At 36.6% G+C, this 15,897-nt stretch overlaps 1 protein-coding gene across 1 annotated transcript in view; it reads right to left on the bottom strand.

Annotated features, from left to right (window-relative positions):
* RNF128 (ring finger protein 128) overlaps positions 1–14,156 on the bottom strand; it is a 116,660-nt gene extending 102,504 nt beyond the window's left edge. The window contains exon 1 of the mRNA XM_045570466.1: positions 13,585–14,156. Coding sequence (XP_045426422.1) covers positions 13,585–13,990 — 406 coding nt within the window. The 5' untranslated portion in view covers positions 13,991–14,156. The remainder of the gene's footprint in view (positions 1–13,584) is intronic.
* Between the last annotated feature and the right edge of the window lie 1,741 nt (positions 14,157–15,897).

The raw sequence follows: 15,897 nt of genomic DNA, 5'->3' as shown, positions 1-15,897 counted from the left end.
GGCTCCAGAGCATGTTTGGCTCACCTTGCTCAGTCCCAATCAGCTGGACCCCAGCAGCAAGCTAACCCAGTCAGAGCATCTTCCCCCTGGTGGTGAGTGCATGTCATAGCGAGTGGCTGAGCAGCTTTAGCATATCATTAGCATATTACACTTTGATTGGTTGAATGACAGACTGGCCGACTGGACACAGCATAGTAGGTTTTTATTATATAGGATGAGGGTATTAACACTATGTACCTTATGTAGTTGTTGAAATGATTATACTTAGAAGAATACCTGGCACATAGCTAATAGAATGCTTACTACCCTGTTTCCCTTAAAATAAGACATTGTCTTATATTAATTTTTTCTCCCAAAGTTGCGCTAGGTCTTATTTTCAGAGGATGTCTTATTTTCGGGGAAACACGGTAATAACAATCATATATAATAAAAGTCTAATATGCAAATTGACAGAATGGCAGAATGATTGGTTGCTATGATGCCTACTGACCACCATGGGGCAGATGCTCAATGCAGGAGCTGCTCCCTGGTGGTCAGTGTGCTCCCCACAGGGGAAGCATCACTCAGCCAGAAGCCGGGCTCATGGCTGGCTAGCACAGAGGTGGTGGCAGGAGCTTCTCCCATCTCTGGTGCAGGTAGGCAGTAAGGAGCGAGGGGTCCCAGACTGTAAGAGGGTACAGGCTGGGCTGAGGGGAACCCCCCACCCCCAGTGCATGAATCTCTCTAGTTACTTTCATAAAGGGCAAGGAAAATAGATTTTAATAGGAATTAGGTGCAATACTGAAATAAAAATGGCTACGATCAGACTGATGGTTGCCAGAGAGGAGGGGGTTTGAGGTTGGGTGAAGATGGTGAAGGGATTAAGAACTACAAATTGGTAATTATGTAATAGTCATGAAAATGTAAAGTACAGCATAGGGAATAGAGTCAATATTATTGTAACATTTATGTACAGTGCCAGGTGAGTATTTGAAATATCAGGGGTTATTTGTTAAGTATATGATTGTCTAAGTGCTATTCTGTGCACCTGAAACCAATAAAAAATAATATTGAATGCAAACTATAATTGAAAAATAAAATGAAAAAAGAGCTCTTATTATTAGGAATAATGAAACTAAGAGACAATCATTTTAAAATTGAAATTGAAAGCAAGAGAATTAGCAAATTTTCATTTTCTTCTATCTTTACTTTCCACTGAGTAGATGTCAATGTAATGATCATTGCCAGAGACTAGTTTATTTGTCCACTTTCATTGAATTATGACATCAGTAGAAGGGCATACAGAGAATATGTGTTATTAAAATTTGGATAAAATATGATATACATCTAAAATCTAAAAGCTTTTAACTAATATTATATTGCTAAACATGTATGTGATCATGACAGTTCTGAGCACAGGTGGAATAGGTTGTTGCTTGATGTGAAGAGTAATGCTCTGAAATATCATTTCTCCAATTCACTGTTCCACAGTTCTGTCAAAAGTCCTGATAATATCATTAGTTAGAATTTGGGTTTGTTCGAGTGGCATGTTGTTTCCAGGTGCAGCAAATAAGGTCCCACCTGGTACACTTTATCAGAGTAGTTCCTGCATAGCTAACAATTCCCTAAGTGAGCAGGACATAGGATTTGAAAGTTTAGATGTAAATGAATATAATTTATTTAAATGAAGTCCTTGCTGCCTAGGGAAGATAGTATTGCATAATGAAGAGGTGTGGCTGGGGTAAGAGGACTTAGAAACCAATACTTGATATAAAGAATGGGAGAGAGTATTTAAGAGAAACTAGTCTGTTTTATACAATCCTGCTCAGGCATTTTTTTTTGTATTTATATACACGTGCACACGCATAAGAACATGCATATTCCTTCCTGACAATTAACTAAAAATAATTTTCAGGGAAATCAATGTTCTTGCAGCAAATCATAACGTAATATATAAAGCCTTAAAATTTTAGGAAGAAGAGGCCGAAAGTTAAGCAAAAAACATATTAATGAACAAAAAGCATGTGTTTGAATTCCCACAAAACATTTATTTGAAGATGGAGAAAGTGAGATAAAACGTACTTTAAAGAACTCAAATTATATGTACTCAGTTTGGTTTTTATGGAGACAAGCATCTAGAAGAATTATATTTTTGACTTCCTTATAAAAATATAAACTCTTATGCAAAGATGTATGTATGTGTCGAGAGAGCAGAAAGAGAGCACTTGGAGACTTATGTGAATGTATGAGAATGGTACAAAATATTATTGTACACCAAATTATATTAAAGGTTGTGATGTTTGTAGTTTCATAAATTTTAAGAATAGCTGATGTATTTTCCAGACCTAACATGTTATATACTTGTTTGTACATCTCATGATCATACCAGTTCTTAAAATAATTGTCATTTTTATTTACATTGTGATATGATTGTTAAATATTTTGCTTATGAATGTTTTTTCCTCAGGCAAGGAAAACAAAAGAAAATATAAACAAATAGGACTACATAAAACTAAAAAGATTTGCACAGCAAAACAAACAAAAAACAAACAAATAAACCAAAAAACCCCACACAAAACATCGACAAAATGAAAAGGTAATGCACTGAATGGGAGAACATATTCTCCAATGATACCTCCAGTAAGGGGTTAATATCCAAAATTTATAACGAACTCATACAACTCAACATCAAACAAACAAATAATCCAATTTAAAAAACGGGCACAGGACCTGAATAGATACTTCTTCAAAGAGAACATACAGATGGCCAATAGACATATGAAAAGATGCTCAATGTCACTAATCACCAGAAAATTGCAAATTAAAACCCCAATGAGATGTCGCCTCACATCTGTCAGAATGGCTGCTACCAATAAATCCAGAAATTTATGTTGGAGAGGATGTGGAGAAATGGGAATCCTCATTCACTGTGGTGGAAGTGCAGATTGGTGCAGCCACTGTGAAAAATGGAACTGCCTTGTGATTCAAAAATTTCACTTCTGGATATATATCTGAAGAAATCCAAAACACTAAAAAGGAAGGATATTTATATGCCCATGTTTATTGCAGCATTATTTACAATAGGCAAGATATGAAAGCACCCCAAGTGCCCCATCAATAGATGAGTGGATAAAAGTGGTGTGATACATACATACAATGAAATATTACTTGGACATAAAAAGAATAAAATCTTACCATTTATGACAGTACAGATAGATCTAGAATGTATTATGTCAAGTGAAATAAGTCAATCAGAGAAAAATAAATACCATATGATTTCACTAATGTGGAATCTAAGAACAATATAAATGAGCAAACAAAAGAGAAACAGAGTCATAGACACAGAGAACAGACTGATGGTTCCCAGGGGCCTGGGTGAAAAAAGGTAAAGGGATTAAGTAGTACAAATCGGTAGTTGCAAAATAGTCACAGGGATGTAAAGTACAACATAGGGCAGTGGTGGGCAAACTCATTAGTCAACAGAGCCAAATATCAACAGTACAACAATTGAAATTTCTTTTGAGAGTTAATTTTTTCTTCCTTCCCCCTTCTTCTCCCCCAAGAGTCAAATTTTTTTAAACTTAAACTTCTTCTAATGCCACTTCTGCAAAATGGACTCTTCCAGGCCATGGTATTTTGTGGAAGAGCCACACTCAAGGGGCCAAAGAGCCGCATGCAAGGTGGGTACTGGAAATATTAGGGGGAACAGTTTGTAAAGTATATGATTGCCTAACCACTTACTGTGCTGTACACCTGAAACTAATACAAAATGTTACTGAATATAAACTATTGAATATAATTGAAAATTAAAATTAACACATATTTTGCTTATAAATCTGTATTTTGCCCATGTTTTCTATTTTATATCTTTCTCTACATTTATTATTCCTTACTCTTTACTATGGCACTGTTTTTATAACCAATTTCTTTAAAAAAAAATCTTTATTAGTATTATATGTCTCCCCCCATTGACCTCTCCTCAGCCATTCCAATTTTTCTAATTTTTAAGATGCTTTTAAATTTTGTTGGTGTCTTACAACTTGACACTCAACTTGAAATCATCCGTATAAGCAATGAATATGTTTTTAATCCTTTTATTAGGGCAATAATAAAACTATATATAAAAACAAACAAAAACTGTCCTTTTAAACTATTGTTTCTCTATTTCACTTTATTATTTCTCCTAAAATAACAATAAATCATTGGATTCCCCCTTTGGGTTATATACTGTATATGTATATAGTCATGTCTGTCAACTACAGACTGCATTTACAATGGTGGCCCCAGCCTAAGAACAATAAGCTTAGGTGTATAATAGGGTGTATAATAGGTTATACCAGCTAGGTTTGTGTAAGTATACTCTATGATGTTTGCACAATGATGAAATTACCTAAGAAGACATTTCTCAGAACATATTCTTGCTGTTATGCTGGAGATGACTGTATTTATATGTTGTTCTACATACATACATATATACATATATATATTTATATTCTAGCTTGGTAGTAATAATAAGATTCCACATCCTTTCTGAAGTCATGAAACTTGATAAAGAGTACCTCCTAGAACCTTCTATCAAGCAACACACTAATTTAGACCAGCTGGAAATTTTTTTCTTAGTAAAGTCAGGAACACATAAGCAATGTACACTATTACACTACTGGAGCCCAAGGCATGAGAATAAAACCACTGGATAGAATTAACAGGTAAAATTAAGATAAAAAATTAAGTAAAAACTTTTTAGAGAAAATTGTGATTTATCATGAAAATTCAGAGAATCAAATGGACAAACAAAATTAAAAGTTCAACAAGGTGGTCAGATGCAAAATTAACATAAATAATGCAAGGTCAATATCAATAGCATCCTAAGTTATCAGCCATAATTATGTTCATTGAAATATTATGTACAAAATAATTAAAATAAAAACAATCCAAATGTTCATTAATAGGGGAGTAGGTAAATAAATTATGTGTGTATACACACCATGAAATATTATGCAGTAATTAAAAGAACGAATTAGATCTAAATGTAAATTTATCGACATGGTGATAACTCAACAATTCCTATTGTTGAGTGGCAAAAGAAAGCTACAGAATGCGGATGTGAGGGCGATCTGGCTGCGACATCTGTCACCCCATTGATCGCCAGGGTTGATTCGGCTGATCTGGCTGGCTAGGCGGGTGTCCCCCTCCTCCCTCACCGATCCATGTGCGTCCCTCCCGAAGCTGTGCGCTCGGTCGAAGAGGACGACTTTCCCCCAAGAGGAGAGGACCAGTCTTCGGTCAAGGGTATACGAGTAGCTGCGCTCCCCTGCTAGAACCTCCAAACAAGCTCTCAAGAAAGCTACAGAATGCTTGTTAATGTTAAAGATAAAACACAAGTTGCCCTGGCCCATGTGGTTCAGTTGGTTGAGCATCATTCTGTGCATCAAAAGGTCACAGTTTGATTCCTGGTCAGGGCCCATGCCCAGGTTGCTGATTCAGTCCTTGGTTGGGGTGTGTCTGGGAGGCAATCAATTGATGTTTCTCTCACACATTGATGTTTCTTCTTCTCTCTCTTAAAAAAAATCAATAAAAATATATAAAAATAAAAAAACACAAGTTGACTACTATATATATGTACATATACATACATATAATGTGTATATATACTAGTACATACTGGTATATGCATATACACACACACAAATATATATATATATATATATATATATATATATATATATATATATAGAGAGAGAGAGAGAGAGAGAGAGAGAGAGAGAGAGAGAGCGCACGCTGAAAGGTTAGCTAACAAAATACATAGCAATAGTTAGTTATGTCTTGGGAGAGGACCAAGATTGGGGGTGATAGTTAAGGGGGACTTTAATTATATTTTTATTTTGTAAAAGGAGAAAGTATTGTGAAAATAAAAATAATTTAAAAATACAATGAGTTGCCCTAGCCGGTTTGGCTCAGTGGATAGAATGTCAGCCTAACTGAAAAGTCCCAGGTTCGATTCTGGTCAAGGTCAAGGGGTACATGCCCGGGTTGTGGGCTCAATCCTCAGTGGGGGACTTGCAGGAGGCAGCCAATCCATGATTCTCTCTCATCATGGATGTTTCTATCTCTCTCTCCCTCTTCCTTCCTCTCTGCAATTAAAAAAAAAATTATATATATATATATATATATATATATATATATATATATATATATATATATATATATATATATAATACAATGGTTTGCTAAATTCACCTAATCAACCTCATTTAAACCTGTTCACCTTTTCATATATAAAAGGGAATTGCTTTCTAGTTTCATAATCTTTCATTTATTCAACAACTAGTGAAGACCATGCACTTTGCTCAGTATAATGGATACAATGACAAGCAGGACAGACATATATTCTGTCATCCTGGAACTTACAGTTAAATGGGAGAGACATATTACAAGCAAATATCAAAATAATTACAAATTATAGGAGATTTAAATTGAAATGAGCAGTGGATTTTGATGGGAAATAATGTGGTTGAGGGAAACTTCCTAGAAGATACATTTAAACTGTGATTTGAAGGACCTGTTATGTGTGATAATGATGGTGGTGACAGGGAGAAAAGCAAGCAAAAAGATTCTCACAGAAAAAGCTTTGAGTGTTGGAGAAAATATTATATATAAAGTTCAGAGAATTATGAAGTAGATGGGTCACATGCCCCGGTTGTGGGCTTGATCCCTAGTGTGGGGCGTGCAGGAGGGAGCTGATCTATGATTTTTTTTCTCATCATTGATGTTTCTATCTCTCTCTCCCTTTCCCTTCATTTCTGAAATAAATAAATAAATGAAAAATAAGAATAAAATGGTCAGCAGGGGGCCAAATTATGCAAATCTCCTTTAGGCTTGTAAAGTTTAGATTTCATTAGAACAAAGGAAAGTCACTGGGGGCTTTGAATAGAGGAATAATGTGATCTAACCTATATTTCTAGAACATCACTCTTAATGCCAAGTAGAGAAAATATGAACCTCAGAAAGAATGTAAGCAGGAAGTGAGGTTGGAGGCCATTTGCAGTAGAGAGTATGAGAGATGAAAGTACCCTGCAATAGATTGTTTATATTACACATGGCTATATTTTTGGAGGAAACATTATGTGAAAGTATGAAAGAGAAATTAATGAGTTAGGTAGAGGGAACAGCAGGTGTAAAAGCTTGCTCATATTTCTCTATTGGTTTATAAACAGAAGACTAGGCTGTCTGAATCATTGTAATGGGGGGAGAGGGTCATGTAATAAGGTCTTATAGGACATGGCATGAAGCTTGGATTATATTCTAATGGGGACTGAATTACATTTTTCACATGATCACTTTGGCTGCTACAATATATGAAAGACTACACTCTGTCTATAGAGGGACAAGAGTAGTAGGGATATCTGTTGGGAGGCTATTGAAATAATCCAGGTAGGAGATGATATTGGTTTAGGCTTGGGTGCAAGCAAGAAGAGGAAGGTATCAAGTACTTTCAGACTCAAGAGCAGGAAGAGTTTAGGGGAATTTAGGGACTCAAATGAACCCAGTGTTGCTAGCGTAGTAAGTGTGTGGGGAGGTTGTGAAGAGCTGAAGTCAGAGTGGTAGGCAGAAGCCAGATGATTCATGGATGGGTAAGGGCATGGAAAGGAGTTTTCATTTGCTCTAAGTGCTATGAGAAGCCACTGACATATTTTAAAGAGTGTGATTTATTACTTCTAAACAGCCACTTGGTTTCAGGGTAGAGTGGGCTTGGAAGGGTATGAGAGAAATAGGGAAATCAATTAGGAAGTTACTGCAGATATCTGAGGATGAAGTCTTAGAGATAGATACTTCTTGACAGATTTCGAAGTAGAACTGGTTGATTTCTTTGAATTAAGCTCTTCTTTATATGTATATCTGAGCCTAAGCCTTATTGAAGTTTTTTAATCTTTTCACTTCATTTATATACTATTTTTTAAATTTCCCCCCTCATTTCTAGAAAAATTTCCCCTGAAAACATGTGAGCTTGCTTCTCTGATTAAACTCTTCCTTTCCATGTACTTAATTACTCTGAAATGATGAGTTTTGGGGATCCTGAAATGCTGCAAATCTCACTTCATTGGACATGGTTAAAATGATAAAAATGTAAGAACAATTTTATCTCTCTCAAATTACTGACTTTGCTGAAGTAAACTACATTCAAATTTAAGTATTTCTTAAAGAAATTTACCTATTTAACTGCATATTTAACTTTCAAAACTTGTTTGCTCAGCAAGCGCTAAACTTGCTCTAAACTTGCTCCAAATTTTCTGCTTTAATGAGCAGTCCTGACTTTTCTTGCATACCTGGGACATAATTGGATGAACTTTTGATTTAAAGGTTTACCTCCAAGTACCAGGCTATAGACTATTCCTTCTCGGTGGGAGCTCTTCTCTAATTGAACTTCCCCCTTTCAGAAAGAGAATACTCCCAATAGGGAAAATGTAAATAGACTGGGCAGATGAGTAAGGACAGTGTGTCTCCTCAACATGAAAGCATGAGAAACAAAGGGTGAAAAAGCATTCCTTAGACTTGCTTGGGTCCTTGAAGGAAGCATACAGGGGATAGGGATGTACAGAAATATAAAGTCGGGAGAGAGAATATACCGGTATGTGTACAACAGTAATGGCAGTGAGAAAGAGACATGCAGCCTCTGGCATCTGGGACCTGGCCTGGCACTATCAATCTGGCCTTGGTATTTTCTTGTTGAACATAAACAATTTCACAGAACATCAACATGAGAAAAGGTCATTCCATGACCGTGATAGATCAAGGCAAAAACAAAACCACTCCAATTAGCATGTTTGAATGCAGTCAAAATATGAACAGTGTCCAAACCCCCAAAATGACCAACATCTGCCATCCGGGCTAACATGAGTGACTGTTGCTTCTTTATTAATTAATAGTGGCCTGGTGCACAAAATTTGTACTGGAGGGGTTCCCCTCAGCCCAGCCAGCACCCTCTCCAATCAGGGACATCTCTCTCACAATCTGGGACCACTGGCTCCTAACTGCTCACCTGCCTGTCTGCATGATCACCCCTAACCACTCTGCCTGCCTTCCTGATTACCCCTAACCCTTCTGCCTACCTGCCTGATTGCCCCAAGCTACCTCTGCCTACTTGCCTGATTGTCCCTAACTGCCCTCTCCTGCGGGCCTCATTTCACCTTCAACTGTCCTCCCTGGCTGGCCTGATTGCCCGTAACCCCCTGCTGGCCTAATCTCGTCCCCAACTGTCCTACCCTGCTGGCCTGATCACTCCTAACATCCTCTGCCTTGGCCCCCATAACCATGGCTTTGTCCAGAAGGAAGTTGGACATCTGGAAGATGGCTGGTCAACCAGGTCTAATTAGCATAGTAGCTTTTTATTAGTATAGATAGATTATATAGGATAGAATTGTTTAAATGGAGGGAAAGCCTTTGTCAGCAGAAGGAGATGTTCTTGGCAGACAAAAATACATAATCCCTCTATCTGGATTGATAGCTGGCCATATGCACTATACTGCCAAACTGGTAATTAAAAAATTGAACCACTTTCTTACATCTTGCACCAAACAGCTGTTGCTCTTAAAACCCCTCCTCAGTCCCCACCTTAGATTCTGCCTTCACAGTTCACCCAGATTAGGTTCTGATTGATTGGTGTCTATGCCAGTCGGCGTCAAAAGCTCTGCCTCCTTGGCAGTCATTGGCTCCTCACAGTTCACCCAGTTTTGGTTCTGATTGGTTGATTTCTATGTGAGTCAGTGTCTCCAAGTTTTTCTCTGGGCCTGATCAGAGAGGCAGGGCTGATCAGCAGCCGCCCCAGGCTGACCTCTCAGAGAAAGAGAGGTCATGCTGACATGCTGACCTCTCAGAGAAAGAGAGGGATGCTTGGCTGCTGGTGAGGCCTGGAGAGAGAGAGCCTCACCTTTGTCTCTCTCTGACAGGTCATCAGTTCAGCCTGCTCACCAGTCCCCACCCACCCGAGCCTGGTGTTTGGTCATCTCTTTGGTCATTTTGGACATTACAGACCCTAGTTCTTTATATATATAGATAGCTTTAGCTTAGGGTTAGTCTTCATACTTAAAAGTAAGATTTATTTAGAAATTTGATCAGTGAATTATCCTTACTTCCTGTCAGCATCTAAGTCTATAACAAAGCCATCTAGAGTGACCAACTCAGCCTGGTTTTCCCAAGGATTTCCTGGTTTTAACACCTAAAGTACTCAGTCTTGAGCAAAATTGGGATGGCTGTTCAAATGCCTGCTTCCTTAAACTCTCCCACAAATCATGCAAAGCAAGATCAAATTCTGTAAGTCATTTCTATCACCCTTTTATTGAGACACTTCATAATTTCCTTTCTTATGCATTCACCCTTTGTTGCAATAAATAATAAACTCAACATTTTTAAAAACAGGTCTTTTCCTAGTGGTCTTTCATTGAAGGGAATTGCCATCAGTAAGAAACAAAAAGGAGCATTGTGGAAAAGCTAATAAGGCCTAGCTAGCATAGAAAAATGAGACTGAAGGAATTAAAAGGTGGGGGAACCAAAGAAATATAAAAGGTGGCACAGCCCTTAGGGGCTAGTGTGTGGTTTTCTGAAAAGGTGGTTTTTAAGAATGATAAAAATAAGGTGATAGAAGGTGAAGGCATGAGCTTTTGTAGGAGGAGGAGTTGTTGCTCCACCCTCTGTGCCTGGACCAAAAGAAACACTAATGAAAAGACAGCAAAAACAAACAAAAATTTGGCTTATGATATAAAATAATGACTCAATGTTTAATGGCCTAGAGCAGTAATTTTCAACCTTTTTCATCTCATGACACATATAAGCTAATTACTAAAATTTTGTGGCATACCAAAAAATAACTACAATTTTAAAAATTTTTATTGTTGAAAGTATTACAGATACCCACCCCTATTGACCCTTTCTAGGCCCTGCCCCCAGCCCCAGGCCTTCACCAAACCAAAATAGGTATAATTTTGATTCATTCACAGTGGATTGTGTTGGTTGTTGTATTTTTTTTATTTGACAATCTAAGGGAAAAGAGGTCAGTGCCCTTGACTAAATAGTCAGGTATTGCATGTTTTAAAAATGCTGGCAGCACACCTGTTGAAAAATTGCTGTCTTAGAGGTTGATCATAGTTTTCCACACTTATTTGCCTATGTTTGTCAACTGCGTCATATAATAGTTTCTATATAAAGAAAATTTCTGAGAAGGAAGAACTACAATGACACAGTGGTGAACAGGTGGTATTAGTGCAAAACACTAACCTTACAATTTTAATTCTTTGGGGTTGAGATCATCCAATGTTAAACATCAATATTCATTAAATAAAATAAAGGCCCCAGAACAGTGCCTGGCATATAGTTAATGGTAATACATATTAACTATTGTAATTACTCTGATTATACTATTTTTTTTCAATGTGTTCATTTTAAAATGGGCAATTGCATAGTTAAAAAAAAGTTTTGAATACATATCCTTGATTATGTAAGAGGTATATATTGAATGATAAATGTAACTTCTTTGTTTTTTAAACTCAGGTCAGAGCCATATATTCAAATGACTGTTTACATGCCTCTTGGCAAGATTTACTGTAAGCTACCTTTGGTAAATCTTTTAAATTCAGTTGCTGAGTACCTACATTCCACTAGATCTTGGCCCGTACTGCATGTTGCAAAGCAAGTTTTGAAAACAGTACTACCTTTTAGTTTCATACTTTTTATATTTTAAAAATGTCCAGGGAATGAACAAGCAGAATGTGATTGTCCATGGAAAAGGAAACCTAGAGTACTCAAAATCTTAGAAGTTGATTCCTTAGAACAGGTTTAATTTATAATTTTCATCAGAAAGCTGCCTCATTTATTTCTACAAAATAAAAGTCACATAAAAATGTAAGAACACACAGGGAATATTTATGACGTGCTCTTAAAAATAAAGTGACTATCTGACTTTTGGCAATATCTAGGATATGTTACAAAATATTTCAAGTAGAGTTTTGTACATTTACAATAACTTTGTACCAGTGTAAGACCACTTCACTTGGTTTTTCAATTCCCAAGAAAATAATCAGCTTGTTTTTCAAACAGTAGTACTTAATTATATTATATGTGTACAACCTGGAATGGTCCAACCCTTCTACTAGTTTTAAAAGAAATTTGATTTTCTGCCGGGACCGGTTTAGCTCAATGGATAGAGCATCGGCTTGGGGACTGAAGGGACCCGGGTTCGATTCTGGTCAAGGGCATGTACCTTGGTTGCGGGCATATCCCCAATAGGGGGTGTGCAAGAGGCAACTGATCGATGACTCTCTCTCATCGATGTTTCTAACTCTCTATCTCTCTCCCTTCCTCTCTGTACAAAATCAATAAAATATATTAAAAAAAAAAGAAATTTGATTTTCTTTTTTATAATTCTGACACCTCTTTAATTTACATTAGTTTTTTTCAGAGGCCAAATTTGGCAGGGAGAACACCAATTATCCTGATACTATGTTTTGTCAGCTCTTACTTTGTTTGATATTTTTATATATATATATATTTTTTATTGATTTTGTACAGAGAGGAAGGGAGAGAGATAGAGAGTTAGAAACATCGATGAGAGAACCATCGATCAGCTGCCTCTTGCACACCCCCTACTGGGAATATGCCCGCAACCAAGGTACATGCCCTATACTGGAATCGAACCCGGGTCCCGTCAGTCCCCAAGCCGACGCTCTATCCATTGAGCTAAACCAGTCTCTACTTTGTTTGATATTATTACAAGTCTGGGGTCAAAAATATCCATACCCACCCACAGTATTAAAAACTTGGGTCAGAAGTCTACTTCTTCAGTGGTTTAAAAATCATTTATTTGGAATGTAGCTTTTTTTTTTTTTTTTTTTTTTACAAAATAAAAAAATAGTCATTCTCAGAAGCAAATCCCTTTATAAAGTTAATAAATTGGTGATTATATATACTGAAGAAGTCATAAGTAAATATTTATAAGGGAAACCTTTACTTTAGTTGTGAATTATACAGTTATCCTATTTCTGCCATACCCTTTTCAATGTATAATGTTTCTTATAGAGTAATTTTATATGTATTAGTCCCACAAATAGATTCAAGTCTCACTTGTATACAGCAATCAAATTCGCATTTATGTAAACATTTTTCACACTTACAATAAGCTATTGTTTAATCATAATAATGAGTCTATTTTGCAGCTATAGCATACCTAAATACATACAATCCTTTTTGCATGAGAAACTGAACTAAACTGAAAAGTATAAATTAACAAAGATAAAAAATATTTGATTTCTTTAAACTTTAGAGGTAAATGCACATATTATTAAAACACAATTATATAATACACACTGAAAAACCTAATAATGCTTAAAAAATGGTGAAAGAAAGTAGGATCCACTTCATAAATTGCTTTTGTCCTTGGACCAAATTAATTACAAATATCGAGTAATAGTTAATTTTAAGTAGTACCAGGCAAGAAAAATTAAAGTAAAATTGTTTTATACCCTCATTGCTAGATCAAGAGTAATTCTAGATGGAAATACCATTTTAAGATAAACAAAGACATTATCTCTTTTGCGGAACCTATGTATTATTACTTACCAAAATTTGCCATCTGTATCGTCTGGTTGCCAGTCTCTGGAACGTTGTAAATCACAACAGCATCAGCATTTCTTCTGTTTGCTGTTTGAATTTTTTCTGAAAATGTACAATTACCTCTTTCTATCAGTGCAATCCAAGGCTTCTCGGTACTGGTAAACTCAGTGTTGTAGTCACAAGCTTGATACTTATTGTTCTTAGGGATGCCCACCGTCCCCATCGCATTAGCTACTGGTGAGGCTAAGCCATAAACACCACATTCACATGTCTCTGTTGTAGTATAGTTGCTGGTTTCATTGTAATAGTGCACAGTCACATAGGCATTCACTGGAAAGGATACTGTGATTTTAAATAAAAAGGTAAAACTTACAAGCAACCGAAACCAACTGGACTTATTCTCCTGGTTCATTGCTTGTTCATTTGAGCATAAAATTTAAGATGTCTGCTGATATTTCCAACTATCAGTCACCATTTGTTCACGCAGTTCCCCGCTAAGCAGAAGTTTGAAATTTCAGTTGCAAGCAGGTAACTGATCTCACCTCAAGCAACATAAGCTCTGAATACATCAGCTCTATTTCACTTCACTTATCTACATTCTCTTTTGCCTGCCCCTCCTCCAACTGTACATACACGTAACCCTTCACCAAGACTACCTTAGTAATAAATAACACCATCAACTTTATTCTACATGTCAACTTATCAGGGTTGGATGACTTCCTGCACTGACATTCCCCACCCCCCTACTGTTCCACCTAATGCACTTTCATAAACATGGAGTGGATTGGAACGAGGAACTGGACTCTTGGGAATCCCAGGTAACAAGTCTGAAAGTCACCTCTCTCAGAATAACTAAAACACCAAACTGGTTTTCCAAGCCCTGCTGAAATATGCTATCAACCAGTTTAGCCAGAAGTAAGTTAAGATACATAATTTTAATTGCTAGGGCATTAGTGGAATTGATTTTACAATCCTTTCCTCTCTTATTTCTTTTTGGAATATTTTTAATAGGCTCCACAAGGTATATCTTCTGCCACATTGTTTTTTCATTGAAAAGTAAACATATTTTAGTAGCTTTCCTTTCAAGTAAAGTGCCTTATCGATGCAAGGCACTCAAAAATTTGTTGATTGACAGATACTTATGAGTTGCTACATTCCATTAATTTTTATGTTCCATGTGTTATACTCTAACAAGGTCATTCAATATTTAATTTTTGACATTTAGAATTTTAAATTCTATTTATTTTAAATGCATAGACATATTTATTTATTTCAGTGCTTCCTTTATTGTAAGCTTTTTATTATTATTATTATTTTAAACCGGAGTCATTGGACACTCGCAGCACTTGGACATTGCTATGGGGTCAACTGCTCTTGGCAAGTTGCTGGGGTAGGGATATTTCAATGTGTGCCAAGGGCTGGTGAAGGAGTAGATAAATTAACAAGAAAACAAACAGACATATAAGAAGTCTGATTGGGTCAAGAGTTAGCAAACTAGACAAGCAGGCATTAGGCTGTCACAGAAGCAGAAAGACACCAGGTCAAAAGGAGGGCAGGCACAATGGTAGTCTGAAGTCCAAGGAAAGTAGTCTGGAATCAGGAAGAATACTGAAGTCAAGGGAACAGGGGAAAAAGTAGGAAAATAGGAGACATTGTTGAAGGAGATGACCAGTGGGGCTATTTCTTCCTCTTGCTTCCTGTCTGTTTGTAGGCATCTGAGATATTAACTTTGGAGTGGATCCTGCAGTTGGAAACAAAAAGTTAACACTACTCAGCAGCGGTGAGGAGTTCAAGGAATCTACACTTGAACCTAATGAATAAACCCCAACAGAAGCACAATACAAATATAAACCTTTCTAATATATAGCTGCCAATTATGTATCTGTGTACCTACTCCCCTACGGTACCTGGTATTAGTGGCACTTTAAAATTAATTTTAAATTTTTTTATTTTATTTTTATTCTTTTTAAAATTGATTTCAGAGAAAGGGGAAGGGAGAAGGCGAGAGATAGAAACATTGATGAGAAACATGGATCAGCTGCCTCCTGTATGTCCCTACTGAGCATTGAGTCCCCAACCCTGGCATGTGCCCTTACTGGGAATCGAACTGGCGACCTCTTGGTCCATGGGTCAATGCTTAAACACTGAGCCACAATGGCCAGGCATAGTGGCACTTTGCACATAGTAATCACTTGATAATTATTCATGAACTTGAACTGTAAAGTTTAAAGATCTTGTGTATTAGCTTATGGTCTATTTAAGAATAAATGTAGTTTATTATCTTGCTATTAGCATTACCATTTTGATGTTAAAACTCAT

The sequence above is a fragment of the Pipistrellus kuhlii genome, unplaced genomic scaffold (genome assembly GCF_014108245.1).
Source record: "Pipistrellus kuhlii isolate mPipKuh1 unplaced genomic scaffold, mPipKuh1.p scaffold_m20_p_33, whole genome shotgun sequence".
Lineage (NCBI taxonomy): Eukaryota > Metazoa > Chordata > Mammalia > Chiroptera > Vespertilionidae > Pipistrellus > Pipistrellus kuhlii.
This window is presented reverse-complemented; position numbering and strand designations above follow the sequence as displayed.